General features: G+C 39.8%; 1 protein-coding gene across 4 annotated transcripts in view; it reads left to right on the plus strand.

Annotated features, from left to right (window-relative positions):
• The window catches only part of B3gnt5 (UDP-GlcNAc:betaGal beta-1,3-N-acetylglucosaminyltransferase 5), a 17,046-nt gene extending 1,034 nt beyond the window's left edge, over positions 1-16,012 (plus strand). For 3 of the 4 annotated variants that reach the window (XM_013033069.1, XM_013033068.1, XM_013033070.1), the window contains 2 exons: positions 3,155-3,261; positions 14,308-16,012. In XM_013033069.1, the coding sequence (XP_012888523.1) occupies positions 14,619-15,752 (1,134 nt within the window). In that variant the 5' untranslated portion in view covers positions 3,155-3,261; positions 14,308-14,618 and the 3' untranslated portion in view covers positions 15,753-16,012. The remainder of the gene's footprint in view (positions 1-3,154; positions 3,262-14,307) is intronic. The other variant, XM_013033071.1, reaches the window with a different exon arrangement.
• The last annotated feature ends 6,051 nt before the right edge of the window (positions 16,013-22,063 follow it).

Here is a 22,063-nt window from a genome sequence, read left to right on the forward strand (position 1 = left end):
CGCGGGTCCACCGCGGTGGCCTGGTGGGGTCGGGCCCGGGCGGAGGTCGGTGGCGCACCTTTCCAGGGCCGGATCCCTCCGGATCCCTCCGGTGGGCCTCTGGCGAGGCGGGGTCTAGCCTGAGAGCCGGAGCCTTGGCCTCCAGCGGGGGTCCTGCGCTTGCCGCCACCGTCGGACGGCAGGGCGGAATCCCGCAGAAAGCCTGGCGTGGGTTTGGAAACCGGTGGACGGGGACACGGGGCGAGATCCAGACCGGGAAGTGGGCGGGTGGGGGACATTGGGAAAGGAAGATCTCTTTCGTGCTTGGAGAGGAAGTCGCGGCCACACTTTACGTTCCCGACGCCAGACTTTACTCAGCATCCCGCCATGGCAGTCACCTCCGAAGCCGCGCGCGGGGACAAGTAACAACTTTACATTTGCCGCCCGCCGCTCCGTATTCTTTGCCAGGGCTGGGCTCTGGACCTTGTTAAAGGGACACTGGTGGTGTCACCCCAGGGTGGTTGGCCGGGGCCACGGAGTTTATATTTATGGTAATTGTCTAATGAAAGAACATCTATTCGAATTGGATTTGCTCCTCTGTGCCTTTATTTTGGGAAACCTTGCCTGGTCCCTATGGAGATGGGGAAAGGGATGTGAGAAGCTGAAATTGACCCAGAAAAAGGATGATTGAAGATAGGTGTGTTAAGTGCTGTCTCAGAAACGATCCCACCATGAATGCTAGAGATGAGCAGCTGAGGTTTGTTTTAACTCTAGGGTAGAATTTGTGTCTTGTCACAGGAGGCGGGAAACTTGCTGGGAGTACAGTGCGAGGGGGGGGGGAGGGTGATTGCGCTTTTAAAGCCAAAATAAATAAAATACCTGAAGGGTTTCCATTAAATACCTAAAGGGCTAGTACCTAAAGTTTCTCTTCTTTCTTTGTCTTTTATCTTTCACTCTCTTTCCCTGCACTAGATCACATACATGAGGTGTCCACTTAAAATGAGGCCAACTCGGCCTCATCAGCCCTCCAAAGGCTCATCATGAAGCGATTGATATTGGTCCCCCGTACTGCCCCCCCCCACAAATAGAGGAAAAAAGAAGGTTGGGATTAATGTTAGGACAGGGTAAAGTTCTCCCACTGGGACTCACAGAAACTTCCTCAGGAAGTGACAAATGAAAAGGAAGGTAGTCTGTATAGATTGCTTCTGCCACAATGAAAACTCAGATGAGAATGAATTTTCAAAATGAAGTCCAGGCCCCATTCAAAAATCATAAAGAAGCAAACAACCGCCCCCCCCCCCAAAAAACCCCACAACCGACAAAAGAAGTTACATTGTAATTTATTAAAATGGAAAACAAACTTTCCTTTTTATAAGACACTCGGTGAGATTTGTAGTAAAAAGAAACAACATTAATTTTTAAATATAGAACAGCTTGAATAATAACTCATGGGTTTTGAAATAGGTCATCTTTTAAAATAGGTCACTTTAGCTAGAATCTGCACTTGGTGACCTTCAAACTCTGAAGGCTTGAGTTCTTTCTGAGGCCCAATTGCATTAGAATATGCATTTCAGAACATAATTACTAGGGAAGGAAAAACTAGGAGAAAGTCAGAAGGAAGTGGTTGCTTAAAGTAACAAACAACGAATGTATCTTAAACTGGAGGAATTTTCTCTGTGATCAGTTGAACAGATCTAAGCAGATTGGTAAAAGACCTCTATTGATATGCACCAGTGGTTCATGTCTGTAATCCTAGCTACTCAGTAAACTGAGATCTGAGGATCCCAGTCCAAAGGCAGCTGAGCAAAAAGTCCTTGAGACTCTTATCTCTACTAAACCACCAAAAAGCCATTAGTGGAGCTATGGCTCAAGTGGTAGAGCACTGGTATTAAGTGAAAAAACTTACAGTCAGTGCCCAGACCCTGAGTTCAATTCCCAGTACTGGCACAAAAACTAAAAGCTCTGCCATTTGACATCAAATATGGCAGAAACGATGTGTAAATCTAGAATTGCATACTTCCCTTACAATGTACAGTACCTCTTATGCATTAATTTTTATATGTGGGATATAAGGATTTAAACATTTATAGATAAAAATCTTATCAAGAAAGATATGAATTAAATAAATAAAACAGTTACTACATTTTGATGCTACAAATGTTGAAGATTTATCTTCTATAGTGAAGTCTGTTATACCTCAAAGCCAGTTCATGATAGAAGAGAATGTTCTAAGTCTGCAGGCAACGAACTTCGAAAGGTCAAATTTAAAAGTTTGTAATGTAGCCTAAGGTCCATGTAAGCTTTCATATTTTATCTTTCCGACAGCTCTTTCTAGAGTCTTTCAACTCAGATAGGGCCATAAGCAAAATAAGCTTAAAAAGTTGAGTCCACCTGGGCTTTGTTCTTTAAAGTTGACAGGACTGTAACTCGGGTTTCATTCTTCATAACTGACAAGGCCTTAGTTTTATGTCTGTGTCATCTTCATTAAAAGGTGTTTTAAGTGCTTGTGAGAACCATAGTATTTTTTCCCTGTCAAGACTAATAGAAGATGATACTCATTTAGGAATGATACTTTTGTATTAAGTAGCAGTTAGCAATCAAATCAGCATTTAAAAAACTCATATAATTAATTTTTTGAGAAGAATATTAGGAGTATAGCTCAGCTTTTCCCCCCTGGTACTGGGCTTAAACTCAGGTTTCTGAGCTTTCCTTTTTCCACTCAACGCTAGTGCTCTACCACTTCAGCCACACACTTTCACTTCCTGCTTTTTTGCTCATTAATTAGAAAATAAGAGTCCCACAGACTTTTCTGTGAAACCCTGGCTTCAGATCTCAGCATCCTCAGTAGCTAGGATTACAGGTGGTGCTAGTCACCAGCACCCAATTCTAGGTAAGCTTCTTGAAGAATAATAACCTTTAAAACCTCATGTATTAACTCACCTATTATGGTAAAGATGTATGAATGGTTTCTAGAGAAAGGAAATTGGCACGTAGTCAATATCTGCTGTGGACCATTCTTTGTCTCTAAGTGATTTCAAATGATCCTCAGAAAACATGTGCATGTAGCTCAGAAATAAGTCCAAGAGCACAAGACCATAAAATGGGAATATAATAAATATACATTTTTCTCAAAATGTAAACTCTCATCTTTCCTACTCTCTCTTGCCTCCCTCAGGTACGAGTTCCAGGTTGCAGCCAACCATTGTTGATGCTTTGGTAAAGGATCTACTTGAAGCAGCTCTTAAGTCATCCTAGCACCCTGCCTGTGGCAGTATGTGACAAGTTAGTATTTACTGAACTTATAAAATCTAGGCTTTACTCATTCTCAGAGTTGCCCAATATAATGCCCTGAACAAGACAGGTACTTCATAAATGATAGTTAACATACTATAATACATGTTGCTTACTGAGCTACACTATATATGTGTGTGTGTATAATACTTTTTATATATTATACTTTTTTTCCTTTGGTGATTGAACCCAGTGCCTCATGCATACTAGGTAAGAGATCTACCATTTGAGCCCTACTCCTGGCCATTATACTCTTAGGTTTATGCTATCCTTTGCTTTTTGTCTTCTGTGGCAACCCCTCAATCAAATGTTTCTAGGTGCAATATGCATAATGAGACATATGGATTACCATCGAGCCACAAGCAAAGAGCACATTAACATTATGGTATTTGTGAATCCCCACTTTTCTTACCATGATAGGAACTAGCCTCTCTAATTACCTTTTGGGGGGCTGGTACTGCACTTGATTGATTTCAGAGCCTTTTGCTCCTTTGGCTTTTTTCACTCAAAGCTGGTACTCTATCACTTGAGCCACATTTCTACTTCCAGCTTTTTACTGATTAAGTGGAGGTAAGTCTCACAGATTTATTTGCCCAGACTAGCTTAGAGCTGTGATCCTCAGATCTCAGGCCTCTGAATTGTTAAGATTACAGGCAGGTGTGAGCCATCAGCTCCCAGCTCTAATGGCTCTAAATGCTTTTCACCATCTCCTCCTAGCCACAGCTCTTTCCTCTTCTGTGCTTTCAAAAATTCCTATACTGATCTCTCTGGGAACATCTTTCTGCTTGATCTCTCCACTTTACCCTTATCAACTAGCTTAATGCTCCCTGTTACTTACTGTCTTTCTTTCTGAACTGTCTCTTTTTCTTTCCTCCTCAAACCACATTTGAATTCCAGACACGACTGGGCCCTGCTTTTTTGTCAAATCTCCCACAAAGCCATCCCCCTCTGACAATCCCCCATAGTGCTCATGGTTTAACAATTGGGATTCAGATGTCAGATTCTGGATGAATTTTCCACAGCCTCCCCTTCCCCCAACTGGAATGCAACATCTAGTCTGCATATGTGGAGATAATTGATTTCAAATGTACCTTGGTCAGTTTGTCTGAATCCTAAGAGATCTCAAGAATGTTTGAAACATCCTATTCTGAATGAATGTTGATCTAGTATCCCAGATAAAGCAGTCATGATGTGTGTAGAGTCCTAGAGAGTTGCAGGGGTGGGGCCAGGAGTGTGGCATTTTTTAGCATGTTTTATATTCTATTAAATGGATAGCACTGGCTGTTAGGTAACTGATTTGCATTGGCGAATCCTATTCACTTTTTTGCCTGTCATTTTATAAGCCAGTTTTGAATATATTTTTGAAGTTTTTCATGATATTACTGAGGAAAAATTTAGATACTTCTGGGTTTGGGAGGGGGTTCTTTGGTGCTGGTACTGGGGCTTGAACTCAGGGCCTCTTGCTTGTGCTTGTTTTTTTTTTTTTCTCAAGGCTGGAGTTCTAACACATGAACCACAGCTCCACATCTGGCTTTTTGCCGGTTAATTGATAAGAGTCTCTTAGAGTTGTCTGCCTAGTCTGGCTTTGATTCTTGATCCTCAGATCTCAACCTCCTTAGGAGCTAGGATTATAGGCATGAGCCACTAGCTCCCAGACATACTGCTTTTTCATAAAAGAATGTTAGTTTCTCCAGGGCTAAGGCATGATTCCTATGTGTGTGACTCCTCAGCTTTTAATTTACCCAATAATTGAGTGATTGTCATCAAAATTCACTTTGAATTTCTCTTTCCTTCACTGCCTTCTCCCTTCTTTTCTCTTCCCTATCCCTCTACTCTGTCACTTTGGATCACTGTCCATAGATTCTTTCAACTTCTTTGGGCACAAAGGACATAGACTCACAAGGCCATTCATTTTTGCCCGCTGTCTAGTGCTATTAGGACAAAGAAGGGAAAAAAAAAGGAGGGTGGGAAAATTGAGTCCATGAGGGCTAGGAAAAAAGTTTACGTTAGTAAAGCAAATGTGAAAAAGCACTAAGAAAATGCAGGAGGTGACAAATCCTAAATGACTCCAAACATCAGATATAAAGCAAATTCCTGGTTGTTGCTCTTTCCTTGCTCTACCTACTTCCCTCCTCTCTCCTTCTGGGAAGATCTCTGGTAGAGTGGAAGGGCAGTGAACAGCTGGAGACTGGCTGGAACTGGTCAGCTGCTGTGAACTGCCTGGGGGCCTGGAATTTATGAAGGTTAAATTGTTAACCTGGTATCTCCATGCCTCAGTGTCTTATGCAAAATGGGGAGCTCATTTCTCACTGATAGGTTGTTGCCAGGCTTAGAGTTACTGGGTATGTACAATACCTGAAGTGTAGAAAACATGCTCTTGTTAGTAACTATTGCTAGCATGGATAAAGAAGTTTGTGTCTTCAGTAGACCAGGAAAAACTGACAAGAACATTTAAAGAGCGAGCAGCCTAGTCAACCCAAACAACTGTGTGGTAACCACAAGTTCCAAAGGCCAGCTTTCAGAAAGCAAATGTTTGACTGCTTAATATTTTCATCTTTTCTATGTCAAATTCCCCATAATCACTGAGAAATTTTCGTGACTTACTACAACCAATCTGCAATATAATGCTGCTCTAAGAACTTTCAAGTCAGGCAGGATTTTTCTTCACCTATTTCTTCATTTGCTACTTCTCCCTTTATCTCCTTCATAACTGGTCAATAGAAATCTGCACAGACATTTGCTTTGTAAGGAAACATATAAATTAATTTACATAAATGAGGTTCTTAACTACATGATAGATTTTTTTTTGGTAACATGTCCATAGCCACCATGCTCACTGCACTGGAATTTAGTCTTTGAACTAACACTGAATCGAGAAGTAAATTTATAAATGTATTCTTTGTGGAAAGATAGTAACTACAAACAAAGGGCTTCTACCATTTGGTCATGGCTTCAGCTTAAGTTTTATGGCTAAAGTCACAGCCCACAGAAATACCTGAAGACAGCTGCTGGTAAAATTTTTTCTTTTTTATTCTTTAATTCAAGAATAGTATGAAAGGATATAAAATTTCAGGTTGCTCCCTTCTTTCCTAAGCACATAGAATAGAACAATTAGTACCAACTGGTAATCAGCTGTGCCATTACAGAAAATTTTATCCCTCTTTCTTTTGAGTTATGCCTGAATGACAACTATAAATTATCTCTCACATGGGACTTTGAGTAATCAAAGTTTAAATGCAAATGGCATGATGTATTAAGACCAAGAAAACTCGACTTACTGACTGGAGGAGTGTTATTAGAGTCTAGTCATCTTTTATAAGTATTTTTTTTTCCAGTACTGGAGTTTGAAATCAGACTCTTGCACTTGCTCGGCAGGTACTCTGGAACAACTTGAGTCCCACCTCCATCTCTTTTTTGCTTTGGTTATTTGGGAATGAGAGGGTCTTCTTACTTTGTCCTTGGCCAGATTGGATTGAAATTCTTCCCATTTGTGCTTTCTGCCGTAAGCTGGCATGAAAGTAGGTGACATTTTTGTTGTTGTTGTTGTTTTCTGTTAAGGGAGGGTCTCATGAACTTTTTAGCCCAAGTTGGTCTCAAATCAGTCCTCCTGACTTAGCCTTCCAAGTACCTAGAATTATAGGTTAAGCCACTGCTCCTGGCTGGCATGTCACTTTTTTTTTTTTTCTCCTGGTCGTGGGGCCTGAACTCTGGGCCTGGGCGCTGTCCCTCAGCTCTTCAGCTCAAGGCAAGCACTCTACCACTTGAGCCACAGCACCACTTCTGGCTTTTTCTGCTCATGTGGTGCTTAACAATTGAACCCAGGGCCTCATGAATGCAAGGCAAATACTCTACCACTGAGCCACCTTCCCAGCCCCTGTCTCTGAGCTTTTGTGCTTAAGGCTAGGGCTCTACCACTTGAGCTACAGTTTCACTTCCAGCTCTTTTTGGGTGGTTAATTGGAAATTAAGAGTCTCATGGACTTTCCTGCCTAGGCTGGCTTTGAACCACAATCCATAAATAAGTATCAAGAAGCTTGAAGTGGAGCTCTGGCTTAAGTGGTAGAGCATTAGCCTTGAGTGAAAAAGCTAAGAGACAGCACCAGGCCCCGAGTTCAAGCCCTAATAGTGGCACACACCCTCCTAAAAAAGAAATATAGACAGAAACAGATCTATACAATTTGAAATTATAACCCTCTGGCTTTTTCTATCTGAAATTACTTGGCCTTCACACATGAGTCAGTGGTGTTTCCCCTGGAAGAGTCTTTCCCTAGCCTCAGTCTGACCCCATATAGGGAGTATTCCATCTTCAGCACAACTCAAATTCCATCAGTGTGTGTCTTCTCCACTTTGAGTTCCATGATAATAAGGATTTGCGTATGTTGCTTATCCATTCTACCTGGGTGAACCCCTCCTTAATTTTCTCATCAACTGTCTCTTTAAAATGACTCTTCCCTTTTTTCTCCTTCCCCCCAGTTCATTTTTCTTCCTGATCCTTCTGCTCATCTCCCTCTGGAGAATTTACCCATATTCATGGACTCAGCCATCTTCATGCTTAGAATGCCCACCTGGATCTTCAGTCTCGTCTAGATTTAACCTTAGATTACCTGTTGGATATCTGTACCTTGTTCTTTCTCCAGTAGTTCAAATTCAATCCAAGTCTAAGACCGACTGTAACCTCTCTTATTTCTAACTCAGGAAACCAGTTTTTCTCTGCCAGTAATATGTGCATTGCCTTCCATTTCTCATTTTCCTTTCCTCCCCATTCTAGGTCATTTCATTTTGGTATTTCACTTTGACATCAGAAGATAGATAATACATTTGGCATTTCATTTTGGCATCAGAAGGTAGTTAGTACACATTCCTTCTGTCTGTACTTCCACCACACTGCACTATACCTTCTCCACCATGTCCTGCCTCAGCATACAGTCCTGATAAACTGACATCCTGGAACACTTTGTGTTCCACCCTGAAACCCTACTGCTGGTCTAATCTCTTTTGCTCCAAAAGATGCCGAGTAAGGGAGTGATCACTACAAACAGAAGCGCTTCTGCCTAATTTTCAAGGTTCTCTTTGCTTCAAATATATTTCTATTTCTCAAATAGAAATTCTTTCCTTTCTCCTCAGCAATTATTCCTCCTGCATCCACCAGACTCTGGTTGTCCTCAGGCCTTCCTAAAACCTCCTAATTGATGCTTACTAGTTTTACTACTCTTAGGAATCTTCTCTTGTGCCTGGAGTTATCTCCCAAAGTATTACTGACAGTGTTTGTACTTTACCACTGTTGCCATTGTTGGCCATAGAAACTTTTTTTTTTTAATGTAGGAAGACATCTCATCTCAAATAAATGCTTTAAGATGAAAAGCTATGAAATACCACTTCACGTTGTTCCACTACAATGGCTTACACAGGAAATATATCCTTATAGGATCAATTCAAACACTGGAGGCTGAGGTGGTATAACTGGAACTTCAAGGTCAATGAAGACCTTACCACCTTAATTAACACTTCAAAATTTCCAGCAGGTTTTGCATAAAATTTCCAGCAGGTTTTGCATAAAATTTCAGGGTTACACTCTACAAGGAAATGAGTTAACAGCTAGGGTACAGTAGGAAAAAATAAAGATTCTGGTAGGGAAACTAGATACACTAAGGCTATGGGCTTTTTTTTTGTTCTCTATTTATTTGTTTACCTGGAGAATTTTAAGGAGGTCTCTTGTAAACCAGGTACAGTGGTACGTATTTGTAATCTCAGAACTTGTAAGGCTGAATCAAGATTGAGTGAGATTCTGTCTCACAACAAAAACAAACAGTAACAACACCAAAAATCCAAAAGAACTGTCTTGCATGTGAAGAAATTCTCTTTTTGAATAATTGAGGGGCACAACTCCCAGACTGGAAAGTATTAGAGTGTTGTGTACCACCTATTTTTTTTTCTGATGTGTTCTTGCTTTTGTTTTTCAAACAACTTTTATCAAAGAGAAAATAATACAAGCATAGCAGTTCCTTTCCCTGAGTCCAAGTAGAAACCTAAATACATTAGCATATTTCCTTCTCAGAAATTCTTTGTCCCATTCTCTCCTTTGCTCTGGTTCATATTTTCAGTAGGCTCATCTATAATGTTTATTTCCCTTCACTTATCATTTTATTGATACTTGCATCTGATAAGTAGATTAAATCAGCAAACTCAAGTGAGGTAAGGCTTTCCCTTGAGCACATTCAATGAAACAGGGGTGATCCTGGTTTCCAGTCAGTTGATCAGCCGCTGAGCCATGCAGTGGGCACACAAAGGAAGCTGCACCCACAGCTCTCTGCCCTGGCTGGCTGCTGAGCTCTGCATTTGTTACTGCTTTGTTTCCCCAGAGGCCTGGAGTTTTCTTCCACCCAATCAGCAGTTACTGGCTTTTCCCCAGTGCCTCGCCTGCATTCTGAATAGGAAGCTAGAAGGTATACTTGTACCAGCTGAACCTTTGTGGTCTCCATCAGTAAAGCCTGAGCTGGGCAGAGTATCATTTACTTTGTTCATGAGTTAAGATGGACAGAAGTGCTTATTTTTTTTTCGTCCTCTGGCCTTGGAAAGCCCCCCCCCCCCCGCAGGGACTCAATTCTATTAGGAAGAGTTTGGATGATGTTCTTTTGCTGCCATAATGAATGAATACTGGATGAATAGTTTGTCTTTTCCTAGATCTTTCCTTCATCATACAAATATTTTTTGGTAGGATATTTTTTCTTGTCTTCGTGTGTGTGTGTGTGGTTCCTGGGGCTTGAACTCGGGCCTGGGCTCTGTCCCTGAGTTTTTGTGCTCAAGGCAAGCACTCTTTCACTTGAGCCACAAGTGATAGACCATATCACTTTTGGCTTTTTGGTGATTAACAAGAGACAAGAGTCTGATGGATTTTCCTGTCCAGTCTGGCTTTGAACTTTTTTCCTCAGATCTCAGCCTCTTGAGTAGCCAGGATTACAGGTGTGAGCTATGGGGTACACAGATAATCAGTGAGATTTGCTACAGTGTATGTAAAACTGTGGTTAGACCATTCAAATGGCTGCAGAGTTGGGAAGAAATCTTATTTTTGAAGTTGTCATGCTGAGCTGAACTAAGTAGCCTGGGTTGTTAGACAGTATGTTGGTCATTTTTCAGAAGATATTTTGAGTTGTTGGAGTCAGTAGGGAACAGTGTAAACATATGGGAAACAAGGCAAATCCATATATATCATGGGGAGGGGAATAAAATAAATACTAAGAGCCAGCTTCTAGCTTCCAGTAGCAGTATTAGCAACATCAGCAGCACATCCACTTCTGAGTCACAGACCTGATTTATTACACAGATGTTTCTGTCTTGGGTGAGTCACTGCGGAAATGGGTTCAGGGCCTGACAGGTAAGACGCTCAGGTTTGTAGACAGCTGTAAACATGCATACAGAAAACTAGCACTGGAACTTCCTGTGCAGCAGTGCTCAGAGTCGGGAAGCTAGTTTTGCCTGTAATCTCTCAGATTCCAAAGGCTACTCACATTTTTTGTTCCTCTGCCGGGGTCTATTAGAGTGGAAAGTGCATATTAGTTTCAATCAAGGGTTTTCTTAGAATTCTTAAATACTCAGGCTGTTTTAAACTCTAACAAAGATAAAGAATGCTCACCGAGCACCAGTGGCTCATGCCTGTAATCCTAGCTATTCAAAAGGCTAAGATCTGAATCAAAAGTTTGAAGCCAACCTGAGCAGAAGTGAAGTTGTGACTCAAGTGGTTGAGTCAGCCTTGAGCAAGAAAGCTAAGGGATAGTGCCTAGGCCATGAGTTCAAGCCCTAGTACTGGAATGCATGCGTTCCAGAGAATTCTCAGCTGACATGGCAGCACATACCTATAATCTAGAAGTCATGAGGGTAAGGCAGGAAGATCACAAGTTTGAGGCCCCATAGGGCCACATAATGAGACACTGTCTAAAAAATTCTCTCTTGCTACACTTTAAGCCACCAAGTACTTTCAAATGTGCTATGGAGGTACAAAGCCCTTGCTTTTGTCCTTTAGAGATGGGCCTCACTTGAGGGAGCACTATGGAAGAGGGAAAGGAAGTAGCTCCTGAATGAAAGCATTTTGCAACCTTTCAGCAGATGTTATCATCAGAAATTGGTGCTTCCTCCTATCATTCCTCCTCTAGAACCTCCAGTCCAGAGCTCATCACCCCATCCAGGGGCCATTGCTGACCTTGACCTGTCCTAGAGCATACTAGCTGGCTTCTCATGGTCAAGCACACTACTGCACTTAACTTTATTGCCTTGAATGTATGTACATAGAACTCGGTTTCACAACTCAAGACCTGTACCACTTTCTCTTCTCTGTCAGTGATTGTGACTTCCTAAGTTGCACTCTCAGTTTTGAAATCTATGCCCTAGGGGAAAGTGCTTGCCTATGCAGATCAACTCTGGTTATGACCCTTACTCCTTTTCTAGTAGCCAGAACTTTGGTGCAAGGCCCCTCCAGTGTGGCTTTTTGCATCAACATTTGGCAAGTGTTTATCAAATTTAAGTATTAACTTATGTCTTAAATTAAATTATTATTCTAAGTGTCAGAATGTCTTCGGAAGGGTATACACAGAAGGAGCAGTGACAAGATCCATCGGTGGAGGGGGAATAACAGGGACACTAAATAGGCTTCCCAGAGAAGGGTGCTTTTAGAACCTGGTTTGAGTGTACTTCATACCAACAGCGGGTTGGGTATGACTGGCTGTAGCACTGCTGTACAAAGGACAGGGTACACTTTACAGCCAGGTGGCTGCACTATCAGCCAGATAGTGTGATGCAATCGCTGGAAATATAGAACTTTAAAGGCTCTGAGCACCATGCTAACTCAGGCTAACCAGTGGTCAGGCTTAGATGAGCTTTGAAGGGTTTACTTGGTCCCATGGTTTAGTCTGAGTTTTAGAAAAACTCACTGGCTAGAGTGACAGGTTAGGAGATCCTTTAGTTTGTATACTGGGTGAGTCTGGGAGAGAAATGATAATGACATATAAAGGATGAAGAGAGATGGAGCAATGACTCAGTGGAAAAACCATTTGATAGAACAGGAGGAAAAGGGAGCCTTTCAGATTTCTGGTGTAGCTGACAGGCACAAAGAGAAGATAGAAATAGGTGCTAAGCCTCTTCATTTGTATATAGAATAATATGCATACTGAAAAGAACACAAAAAATTAGGAAACAAAGGCTCTGTTTTTAATTTGTCCTATCGTTTTTAGATGGCTCTGTATTTACCTCATATATGGTATATACATGTGAACATCTGAGGGAAGGGAACAGAGCACAGAATCAGTGAAAAGTAGAATCAGTGAAAAAATACAGCCAAGGAGCCCATCAGCTCCACTGGACATTGATGAAAATGAACTAAACGCAAGGGTGATGATGGGAGGGAGGGAATGAGAGAGAAAGAGGGAACGGGTGAACTAAGCAAAAGGAAGGAAATGTACATATCACTCGATTTGTAAGAAATAGTTTTATTGTTAAAGGTCATAGAGTTCATAAGCAATGTACACTACGATAAAGATGACTATCATTGTGAAGATTAAAAGGTATTTGTGACTTTACTAAGTATATCTATGCCGCAGTATTGTGAAAGTTACGTAGTTACTTAATCTCAATAAAGAAATATTTGGGAGCTGGGAATGTGGCTCAGTGGTAGAGCGCTTGCCTTGCATGCATGAGGCCCTGGGTTCGATTCCTCAGAACCACATAAGCAAAAAGAAAAAAGCTGGAAGTGGTGCTGTGGCTCAAGTGGTAGAGCGCTAGCCTTGAGCTGAATAGCTGAGGGACAGCGCTCAGGCCCAGAGTTCAGGCCCCACGACCGGACCCCCCCAAAAAAATATTGGGGGAAAAAAAGAAATAGGTGCTAAGGAAGAAGATGGAATACTGGGTGGGAGATGGCATTTGAGTACCCCCATCTTCCTCCCTTTGCTTACAGAAATACAAAAGGAAGATGACTGTATAGATCTGGGGCATATGAAATAATATTTGTTAAAATATTACTATTTATTATTATTTTAATATTTAACCTACTTAATGTGGATATGTGGAGTATTCACATAGCTAGTTCTAATATTAAGATTGTATTTAATTTTAATATTTCTTAAAGTTTTTGAAAATTTTAAATTTTAAAAATAATTTTAATACTGATGTTTAAAGTATTTAAATGACTAATTTTAATATTAACATTTAGTATTAGTATTTTAATAAAGTTGATTCGTTTTGTAATTATTTATTCTTTATCATAAAATAAATTTGGTTAGAGTTTGTATTATAGTTTTGACAAGCAAAGCTCAACTCCTTTACTTTAAACCTCCGCTTTTAAAAAAGATATCCTGTTCTAACTCCTGCCTTGTCTGAAGTGAGCTTTAAGAACTCTTTGTTAAGTCTAGTGCCGGTGGCTTACACCTGTAATCCAAGTTATTCAGGAAACTGAGACTTGAGGATGGTGGTTCAAAGCCAGCGCAGGAAAGTCCATGAGACTCTTAGCTCCAATCAACTGCCAAAAAAACAAAAAAATCCAGTAGAGCTGTGGCTCAAGTGGTAGAGTGCTAGCCTTGAGTAAACAAGGATCAGAGACAGTGCTCAGGCTCTGAGTTCAAGCCCCAGGATTGGCAATATCAAAGAATTCTCTATAGCCATGGATTTTCTCTTCATGATATATTGCCTTGATTATATAACTAGTTTCATTCATCTCATATTTTTGTGACACATGATATCTGAACTATAACTACACAAGATAATAGCTACTTGGGTGACTTTTCTCCCCTGAAGTGTGGGCAGAAAAAGGAATGTCTATATTCTGAATAAGAAGACAATCTTAAGTAGCTTTTTTCTCTTTCCTTGTACATCTTTGTAAAAAAAAAAAAGTATAAAACAACAACCATTTGCCTTGCTAACGTATACCTCTGTACCTTATTAAAACCTGTATAACTTTCTGTGTGGATTAGCCAGATTACATTTGGTTTAAGGAAATATGATGATTCATATCTTTCTGATAACTTGGCAAGCCACTGACTTGTTATTGTTTTGCTAGGTTGCAGCTCATGTCCAAAGAAAAGACCTTCTGGAGCAGTTGCATGAGGTCACTTGCCAGACTTAATGAAAGATGCCTAGGAGGAAGAATTTTCATGTGCCAATGTCCTCCATGTCTGATGTGTTCTGTTCTTTTGCAACCCCAGAGCAATGGTATTAAAAGAAAATATTGTGTGAAATAAGAAGACCTGTTCCCATTTTTTCACAACTGACATGTATTAAGAGAAAGATCTCTTCTACAAAATACTAAGTTCTGTGGTCTGGAAGCACCCATTTAAAACGGATCTTCAATAAAAATACACCAAATGGACCATGAGAATGTTCGTTAGTGGCAGAAGAGTCAAAAGAAAGCAGTTTCTTCAGTTATTTGCCACTTGTTTTATACTAAGTTTTATGGTTTTTTGGGGACCAATTGATAATTCCATTGTGAGTCATATGAAGTCCTACTCTTACAGATACCTCATAAATAGCTATCACTTTGTGAATGATACCCTCTCACTTAAGTATGGCTTAGAGGGACCTCGATACCCATACTTGATTAATCACAAGGAGAAATGCCAAGCTCAAGATGTTCTCCTTTTACTGTTTATAAAGACGGCTCCTGAAAACTACAACCGACGTTCGGCCATTAGAAAAACCTGGGGTAATGAGAAGTATGTTCGATCTCAACTCAATGCCAACATCAAAACTCTGTTTGCCCTAGGAACTCCTAATCCACTGAGTGGAGAAGGACTGCAGAGACAACTGCTTTGGGAAGACCAAATATACAACGATATAATCCAGCAAGACTTTGTGGATTCTTTCTACAATCTTACTCTGAAATTACTTTTGCAGTTCAGTTGGACAAATACGTTTTGTCCACATGCCAAATTCCTGATGACTGCTGATGATGACATATTTATCCATATGCCAAATCTTATTGAATACCTTCAAAATCTAGAAGAAATTGGTGTTCGGGACTTTTGGATTGGTCGGGTCCACCGTGGTTCCCCTCCTGTTCGAGATAAAAGCAACAAATACTATGTCTCCTATGAAATGTACCAGTGGCCAGCTTACCCTGATTACACAGCTGGTGCAGCTTATATCATCTCCAGTGATGTAGCTGCTAAAGTCCATGAGGCCTCACTGACCCTGAATTCTACTCTCTACATAGATGATGTGTTCATGGGCCTCTGTGCCAACAAAATGGGGATAGTACCACAATACCATGTATTCTTTGCTGGAGAAGGTAAAGCTCCTTATCATCCCTGCATCTATGAAAAAATGATGACATCTCATGGCCACGTGCAAGATCTCCAAGACCTTTGGAATGATGCTACAGATCCAAAAGTAAAGAGTATTTCAAAGGGTTTTTTTGGTCAAATATACTGCAGATTCATTAAGATAGTTCTTCTTTGTAGATTTGCCTATAAGGACACATATCCTTGCAGGGCTGCCTTTGCCTAATGTAGTACTTGAATGTTGTAATGTTTTCCTGTCACTGAGCCAAACCTGGATGGAAAAAGCTTTACCCTAAGTAAAATGAATGTGAAAGATGGAGGTATTTTGAAAGCCTAGTCTCTCCGAATATTTCTTTGATTACACAGGCTGTTCAATATAACATCTAATTCATGGCCTACACTCATTAAAAGGAATTCGTATTTTTTTTAAAGGCCTGGACACTATCCCTTAGCTTGTAAACTCAAGGCAAGTGCTCTACCACTCGAGCCACGGCTCCCTTTCCATCTTTTCACTGATTAATTGGAGATAAGAATCTCATGGACTTTTCCTGATCTGGCTGGTTTTGAACCTCAATTCTCAGATCACAACTTCCTGAATAGTTAGGAGCCACTGGTGCCTGGCTGTTTGTTGGTTTAAAACAAAATTCATGCAAAATTCAAGTCTTTGTTTATGCCATATACATATTTGAGATGTAAAGAACTTCCTAAGAAACTTAAGTGAATGTACTATAATGCATTTCAAGTATTGCAGTTTATTTTTGTTAAAGAGCACTTGGAGGAAGAAGGCCAGGCAAGCACTGGCACAGGGGAAAAGACATAAGGCCAGTAAAGTCTTTTGTCCTCATGTTGAAAGCTCTACAATTTCATTATAAATAGTGGAATCACCTAATGGTCACTTCCATGTAGCTAATTACCTAGATAGTGTGGGTATCATTTAAAATATATTTCTATCTTCTTTGTCTTCCAAAATTTAGTATGAAATTCGAGAAAGTTATGCTAACTGGTACTTGATGAATTTATTCTAATGTTAGAAAATGATGCAACATGGAAAAGTAGTCACCCATAGGGTCCTTTTCCAAAGAGACTGTTAATTGCAATTAGCTGATTTTAACTGGATCATGTATCAAAATTTTTGGGTGCTAATGCTTGAACAGACTGGGCACTATCCCTGAACTTTTTTTGCTCAAGGCTAGTTCTCTTCCACTTGAACAATAGCTCCACTTCTGGCTTTTTGGTGGTTAATTGGAGATAAGAATCTCACAGACTTTCTTGCCTAGGTTGGCTGTGAACCTTGAATCTCAGATATCTGCCTCCTAAGTAGCTAGAATTACACATGTGAGCCACTGACATCTGGCCTGTCAATTGGTTTTTAAATATTAAATACTGGTCTGTGTTCAAGGGAGTTGTTTGAATGTTATTTGTGCACAAGAATATGACAATGAAGGAAATTTCTAAAGGAAAGGTAAGGGTGAGGGGAGGTGTAGCTCAATGGCAGAGTGCTTGCCCAACTAGGCCCTGGGTTCAGTCCCAAGTGCTACTCACACATAGAAATCAGTCTCTTACCTCTGTAACTTACAAGATTTACATATGGTCCTTCTCAATTGAATAAATCGGTATTTGCTTCCCACTTCACAGTTTTAAATGAAGAGTATTCTATTAAGCTATAGTACCTGCAACAATCTGTTCTTTGCTCAAATAACTATCAGAGAAATCACAATCTTTTAAATATTTCAAGCTTGAAAACAAAATGTAAAAAGGGATGGAGAAGTTGCCAGAGTGAGATTGATAGCATTTGTAAAGCTGAATCTTCTTTGTAATCAGAGACCTAATAAGTAAATTGTACTTTTTTTTACAAAGCAGGATAAAAATGTGGCCATGATCCATCCCTCCATCCCTCTACCCTGCACCTCCCCTCAGCCAGTACAGAAAAAAATCAGGAGATGTTTGTTGCTAGATTATATGGAAGGCCAAAATAGTGACTTCATAGTGACTTCAGCAAAAGCAGTGAAACTGATTAGAGAGGCACTTGTTAAGGAACACTCAGAAATGTCTTTTAATAAGATAACATTGGAAACACACAGTATACCATAACTGGATGATGATATTTGTAACTTGTAGCAGGTAGATTTTTAATTGTTTACGAAAATCCTTAAATTTTTTTCTTCTTTGAAATTTGAAGATTGTTTACATCATTTAGATAATTTAGTATTTTTAATAAATGTCCAGATTATAGTGTCAAACATTTTAAGGTGTAGTGACTTTTTAGAACCAATTCAGGGTTTGAGATCAGTAAAAGTTTAAATTTTCTGGTTAATTTTAACAACTGTAGAGAAAAACAACAAAACAAAAACCATTTTGACAAAACAGGTTTCTAATAAACCTTTATTAGATGATTCTTGAATAACTTAACCTTTGGGCTGTATATACCCTGTGTATCTGTACTCGGGACTATTCAGTTTTGCCATTGGTTGAAAACATTTTGTCTCTCACCATCAAAGTGATCTTGTTTACAGCAATACTTTTGTGAAAGCTATTTATTTGTTGATAAAGCTCTCTTTAAATGTGTTCATCTTTAAAAACATTATTTTTTGCTTAGAATAGAGGTTTGAGTTGAAAGGAAATATGAAGGCAGTTCCTGTTTTGAGAAGGAAGTGCTAGATGATTCCTTCATCAGAAGTGAAGTACTGAAATAAATATTTGTAAATAGAAGTGTTCTAACCTTTTTTAAAGGAAGGAAAAACTCTTTTGGTGCTTGCATATAGGACTGTCTTTAGGAAAACAATGTCAGCAAAGGGAAGACAAAACTATTAGTGTGGATGGAGTAAAAGATGATTGTACACATACAGTGTTATTGTTAAAAACTTCTTACCTCTTGGTTGATTAATTTTTTACCAAAATGTTAAATATTTATACTATTTGAGTTCTTCTCATTTATGGGAAAATAATTAGTGGGATTTTTTTAAACTGTGGTTTCCAATAAACAAACAACTTAAATTGTCAACAGATGTGTACTTGTGTGAATATCATGTTCTCATAATTAACAATTCTGTCTGATGTTAGAGAGCTGGGTACTTCTCCATTTTGGTCCTGTTCCTGTTGAGACTGCTGTGTCCTGGGCAAAAGATTGTCGAGTCCTTCACAAATGGAGCCATGAAAGGTGCCTGGTAATTAAATGATTTGTGCTGGAGGATCTAAGATCAATGAATATTTTTTTCCTCATAATTTATTCAGGAATGGATGAAACAAGAACATGGAACCCTAGTGTCTAAGACATCATTTTGCTGTTGCTCATTAGTAGTCTTTAAAAGTCAATTCAAAGTACAGTCCTGTTTAATGTCAAGAATGTTCCTGTGCCTTCTTTGGTAGGTGTTTTTTTTTTTTTTCTGTCAAGGGGCTTGAATCAGGGTCTGGACACTGTCCCTGAGCTTTTCACTCAAGACTAGTGCTTTACTACGTTGAGCCACAGTGCAACTTGCGGTTTTCTCGTCATTGATTGAAGTTAGGAGTCTCACAGCCTTTTCTGCCTGGGCTGGCTTTTAACCTCAACCCTCAGATCTTAGCTTCCTGAGTAGCTAGAATTACAGGTGTGAGCTTTAGGTGGTTTTGTTGTTTTCTTGTGATGTACAGAGGGGTTACAGTTATGTAAGTCAGGTAATAAGTACATTTCTTTTTGAATAGTATCACTTCTTCCCTCCATTTTCTCCCAGTTTTTCCCTCCCCACAAATTGTATAGTTCATTTTCAACATAGTGTCTAGTGAGTATCATTGCTGTATTTGTTTGATGACTTTGTTCCTATTAGTTAGTTCTTCATTCTGCAGCAAGATGAGCCTTAATCTATGGTTTTCAAGCCCCTCCCTCTGCCATCTTTCTTCATTGTCTGTAGTTTGAATTTTCCCACAGACACCATTATCCATTGAAAATGTCAGTCATGACTTGCCTAGTTTGGTTTCCTTAGCCAAGAGCACCATTGTTCCTATGCTTGTACAAATCTTGAAAAGCCAACCTCATCTCTGCTAGTTCTTTAAACAGCTCTTCCTACTCTTCCCAATTTTATACTTAATAGCATATATTAATATTCTACCCCCTAATTGTTTCCAGCTGTAATATGAGTCCTTCAGAGAGGGGACATGGCATGCCCTATTGCATAGTACATAAAATGATCTTTTTCCAAATATAGTAAGAGTGTTGTTATTTTGGCAAGATATACATATAACAAGATTATCCAGAAAAACTGTCCCTAATGGACAGTGTTTGATACTAACATTTAACCTATACTCCTTAAAAATTCATAATTTGACAAAATCTAAATGTTTTGCTATTTCAAACATATTGTCCCTATCAATTCTAGCCCTGAAATGTTTGTATCAGTTGTGTATCAAAACTGAAACCTATAAAATCGAGAGCAAATAGGGAAATATATATTAAACTGTTACAGCAGTGATTGATGATAACATATGGTAGAACAAAGGCAACTGTTTTATGTTCTACCTTCTGATGAATTTGACTAGTATTGCTTTTTCTCAAAGTTACTGTGCAAAAACATGAGATATCATTTTTTCCTTAGTTCAAAGCTATAAATTTATCCTTTGTGTTCTCTTCAAAACTATGAATCAGTGGTTTAGTGTCATTATAATGACTTGTCCACTAACATAAAGGATGTATTTCACCAAGACTTCTGCAATTAAAAAGTAAGTCTGGGTTTTAGCAATAGAAAATTTCCAAAAGATAAATTCTGTTGTAAAAACAACAGAACACATCATTGGCAAGTGGTGCTTTTCAGAGAACAATTGATCAGACTCTCACTTCCAGAAATGCTCATGAAGAGTTGGAGTCATTCATTGTATACCTCAATGACACATTTCAGCAGCCACATCTGTTTCTTTGAATGTACCATACAGTGAGTGAATATAAGGTAGTCTAGCATAATGTCTTTAATCAAGGAACAAGTGCCTAAATTCCAGTCATGTGGCTAAGTTCCAGTCATGATAAGCCCTGGGGATAAAAGTAACTCAAATCAAAGGTAGGTATAAATCATGTGACTCCTACTAGAATAGAGCTTTCAATAGAGATTGGGAGTTAATGTTTTAAGATGGATTTTCCCCTTGGCGCTTTGGTTCTTACCCAACCCAGTTCAGCTTTCTGGGCATTCACTTATATGCAAACAGTTTTCCTGTAGACTAAAATAGCACTGCATTTGCGTAAATTGTGTCTTTGGGGAACTATGAGCCTTAAAAAATACTTAACCCAATAATTGGGTCAATACCAATATTACTTTGAATTTAATATTCTCTTTATGTTCCATTTTTTGGGGGGGGCGGTCGTGGGGCCTGAACTCTGGGCCTGGGTGCTGTCCCTCAGCTCTTTTAGCTCAAGGCTAGCGCTCTACCACTTGAGCCACAGCACCACTTCCGGCTTTTTTCTTTTTGCTTATGTGGTGCTGGGGAATCTAACCCAGGGCCTCATGCATGCAAGGCAAGCGCTATACCACTGAGCCACCTCCCCAGCCCCTTTATGTTCCATTTTTAAAACACTATCCTTGAAAGTTTAAATTGTAAGGACAATTTAGTTCTCTTGTTGGTGACTTTTGTGAGATGCTTGAGTTTTAGTCTCAGGTCCATAATAAAGGTTACTATAGAGAATAAATACTGTGGCTTTGATTTGTGAAAGATAAGGGATACCATTTAAGAAAGAACCCTCCCCTGTGGGGTCTGCAAGAGTACCCCTTGCACTCCCCCTCCCCATATACCCGCTGTCTTACCTGCTGGGGGTGGGGGCTTCTCTCGAAAGCTCTTCCAGCATGGGGTTCTCTGTGTTATGACTCCTTTCAAGTATTTCTTCATTCTGAAGTGGAAGAAATATTGGTAAGACTTGATATTTAAGGGGCTTCTTGTGCGTGTGTTGGTATGTGTGTGTATGTGCATGCGCACACCTATGTGTGTAGGGGTATATGAACACATGCCAATTTAAGGGCTTGAACTCAGAGTCTGGGTGCTGTCACTGAGATATTTTGCTCTAGGCTAGCATTTTACCAGTTGAGCCACAGTTCCACTTTTGGCTTTTTGGTGATTAATTGGAAATAAGCATCTCACAGACTTTACTGCCAAAGTTGACTCTGAAATTCAAAATTTGGTTCTCAGATCTCATCCTCCTAGGTAGATAGGATTACAGGTATGAGCCACATGTGCCCAATTTAAGGGGCTTCTATTTTCCTTAGAGCAGCATCATGGCCAGTCTCTCTTCCTGCTCTTTTTTTTTGTTGACAGTATTGGGCCTTGAACTCAGGACCTAGGTGCTGTCCTTTAGCTTTTCCTCTCAAGGCCAGCATTCAATCTCTTGAGCCACAATTCCATTTCTAACTTTTTGGAGGTTAACTGGAGATAATAATGCCATGAGCTTTCCTATTTGTGCTCGCTTTGACCTTGATCACCAGGTTTCAGCCTTCTCAGTAGCAAGGGTTTATAAGCCACTGACACCTGACCTCTTTACTGGCAGCTGGGGCTGGAGCTCAATGGTATAGAGTTCTTACCTAACATGCA

The sequence above is a fragment of the Dipodomys ordii genome, unplaced genomic scaffold (assembly GCF_000151885.1).
Source record: "Dipodomys ordii isolate 6190 unplaced genomic scaffold, Dord_2.0 Scaffold162, whole genome shotgun sequence".
Taxonomy (NCBI): Eukaryota; Metazoa; Chordata; class Mammalia; order Rodentia; family Heteromyidae; genus Dipodomys; species Dipodomys ordii.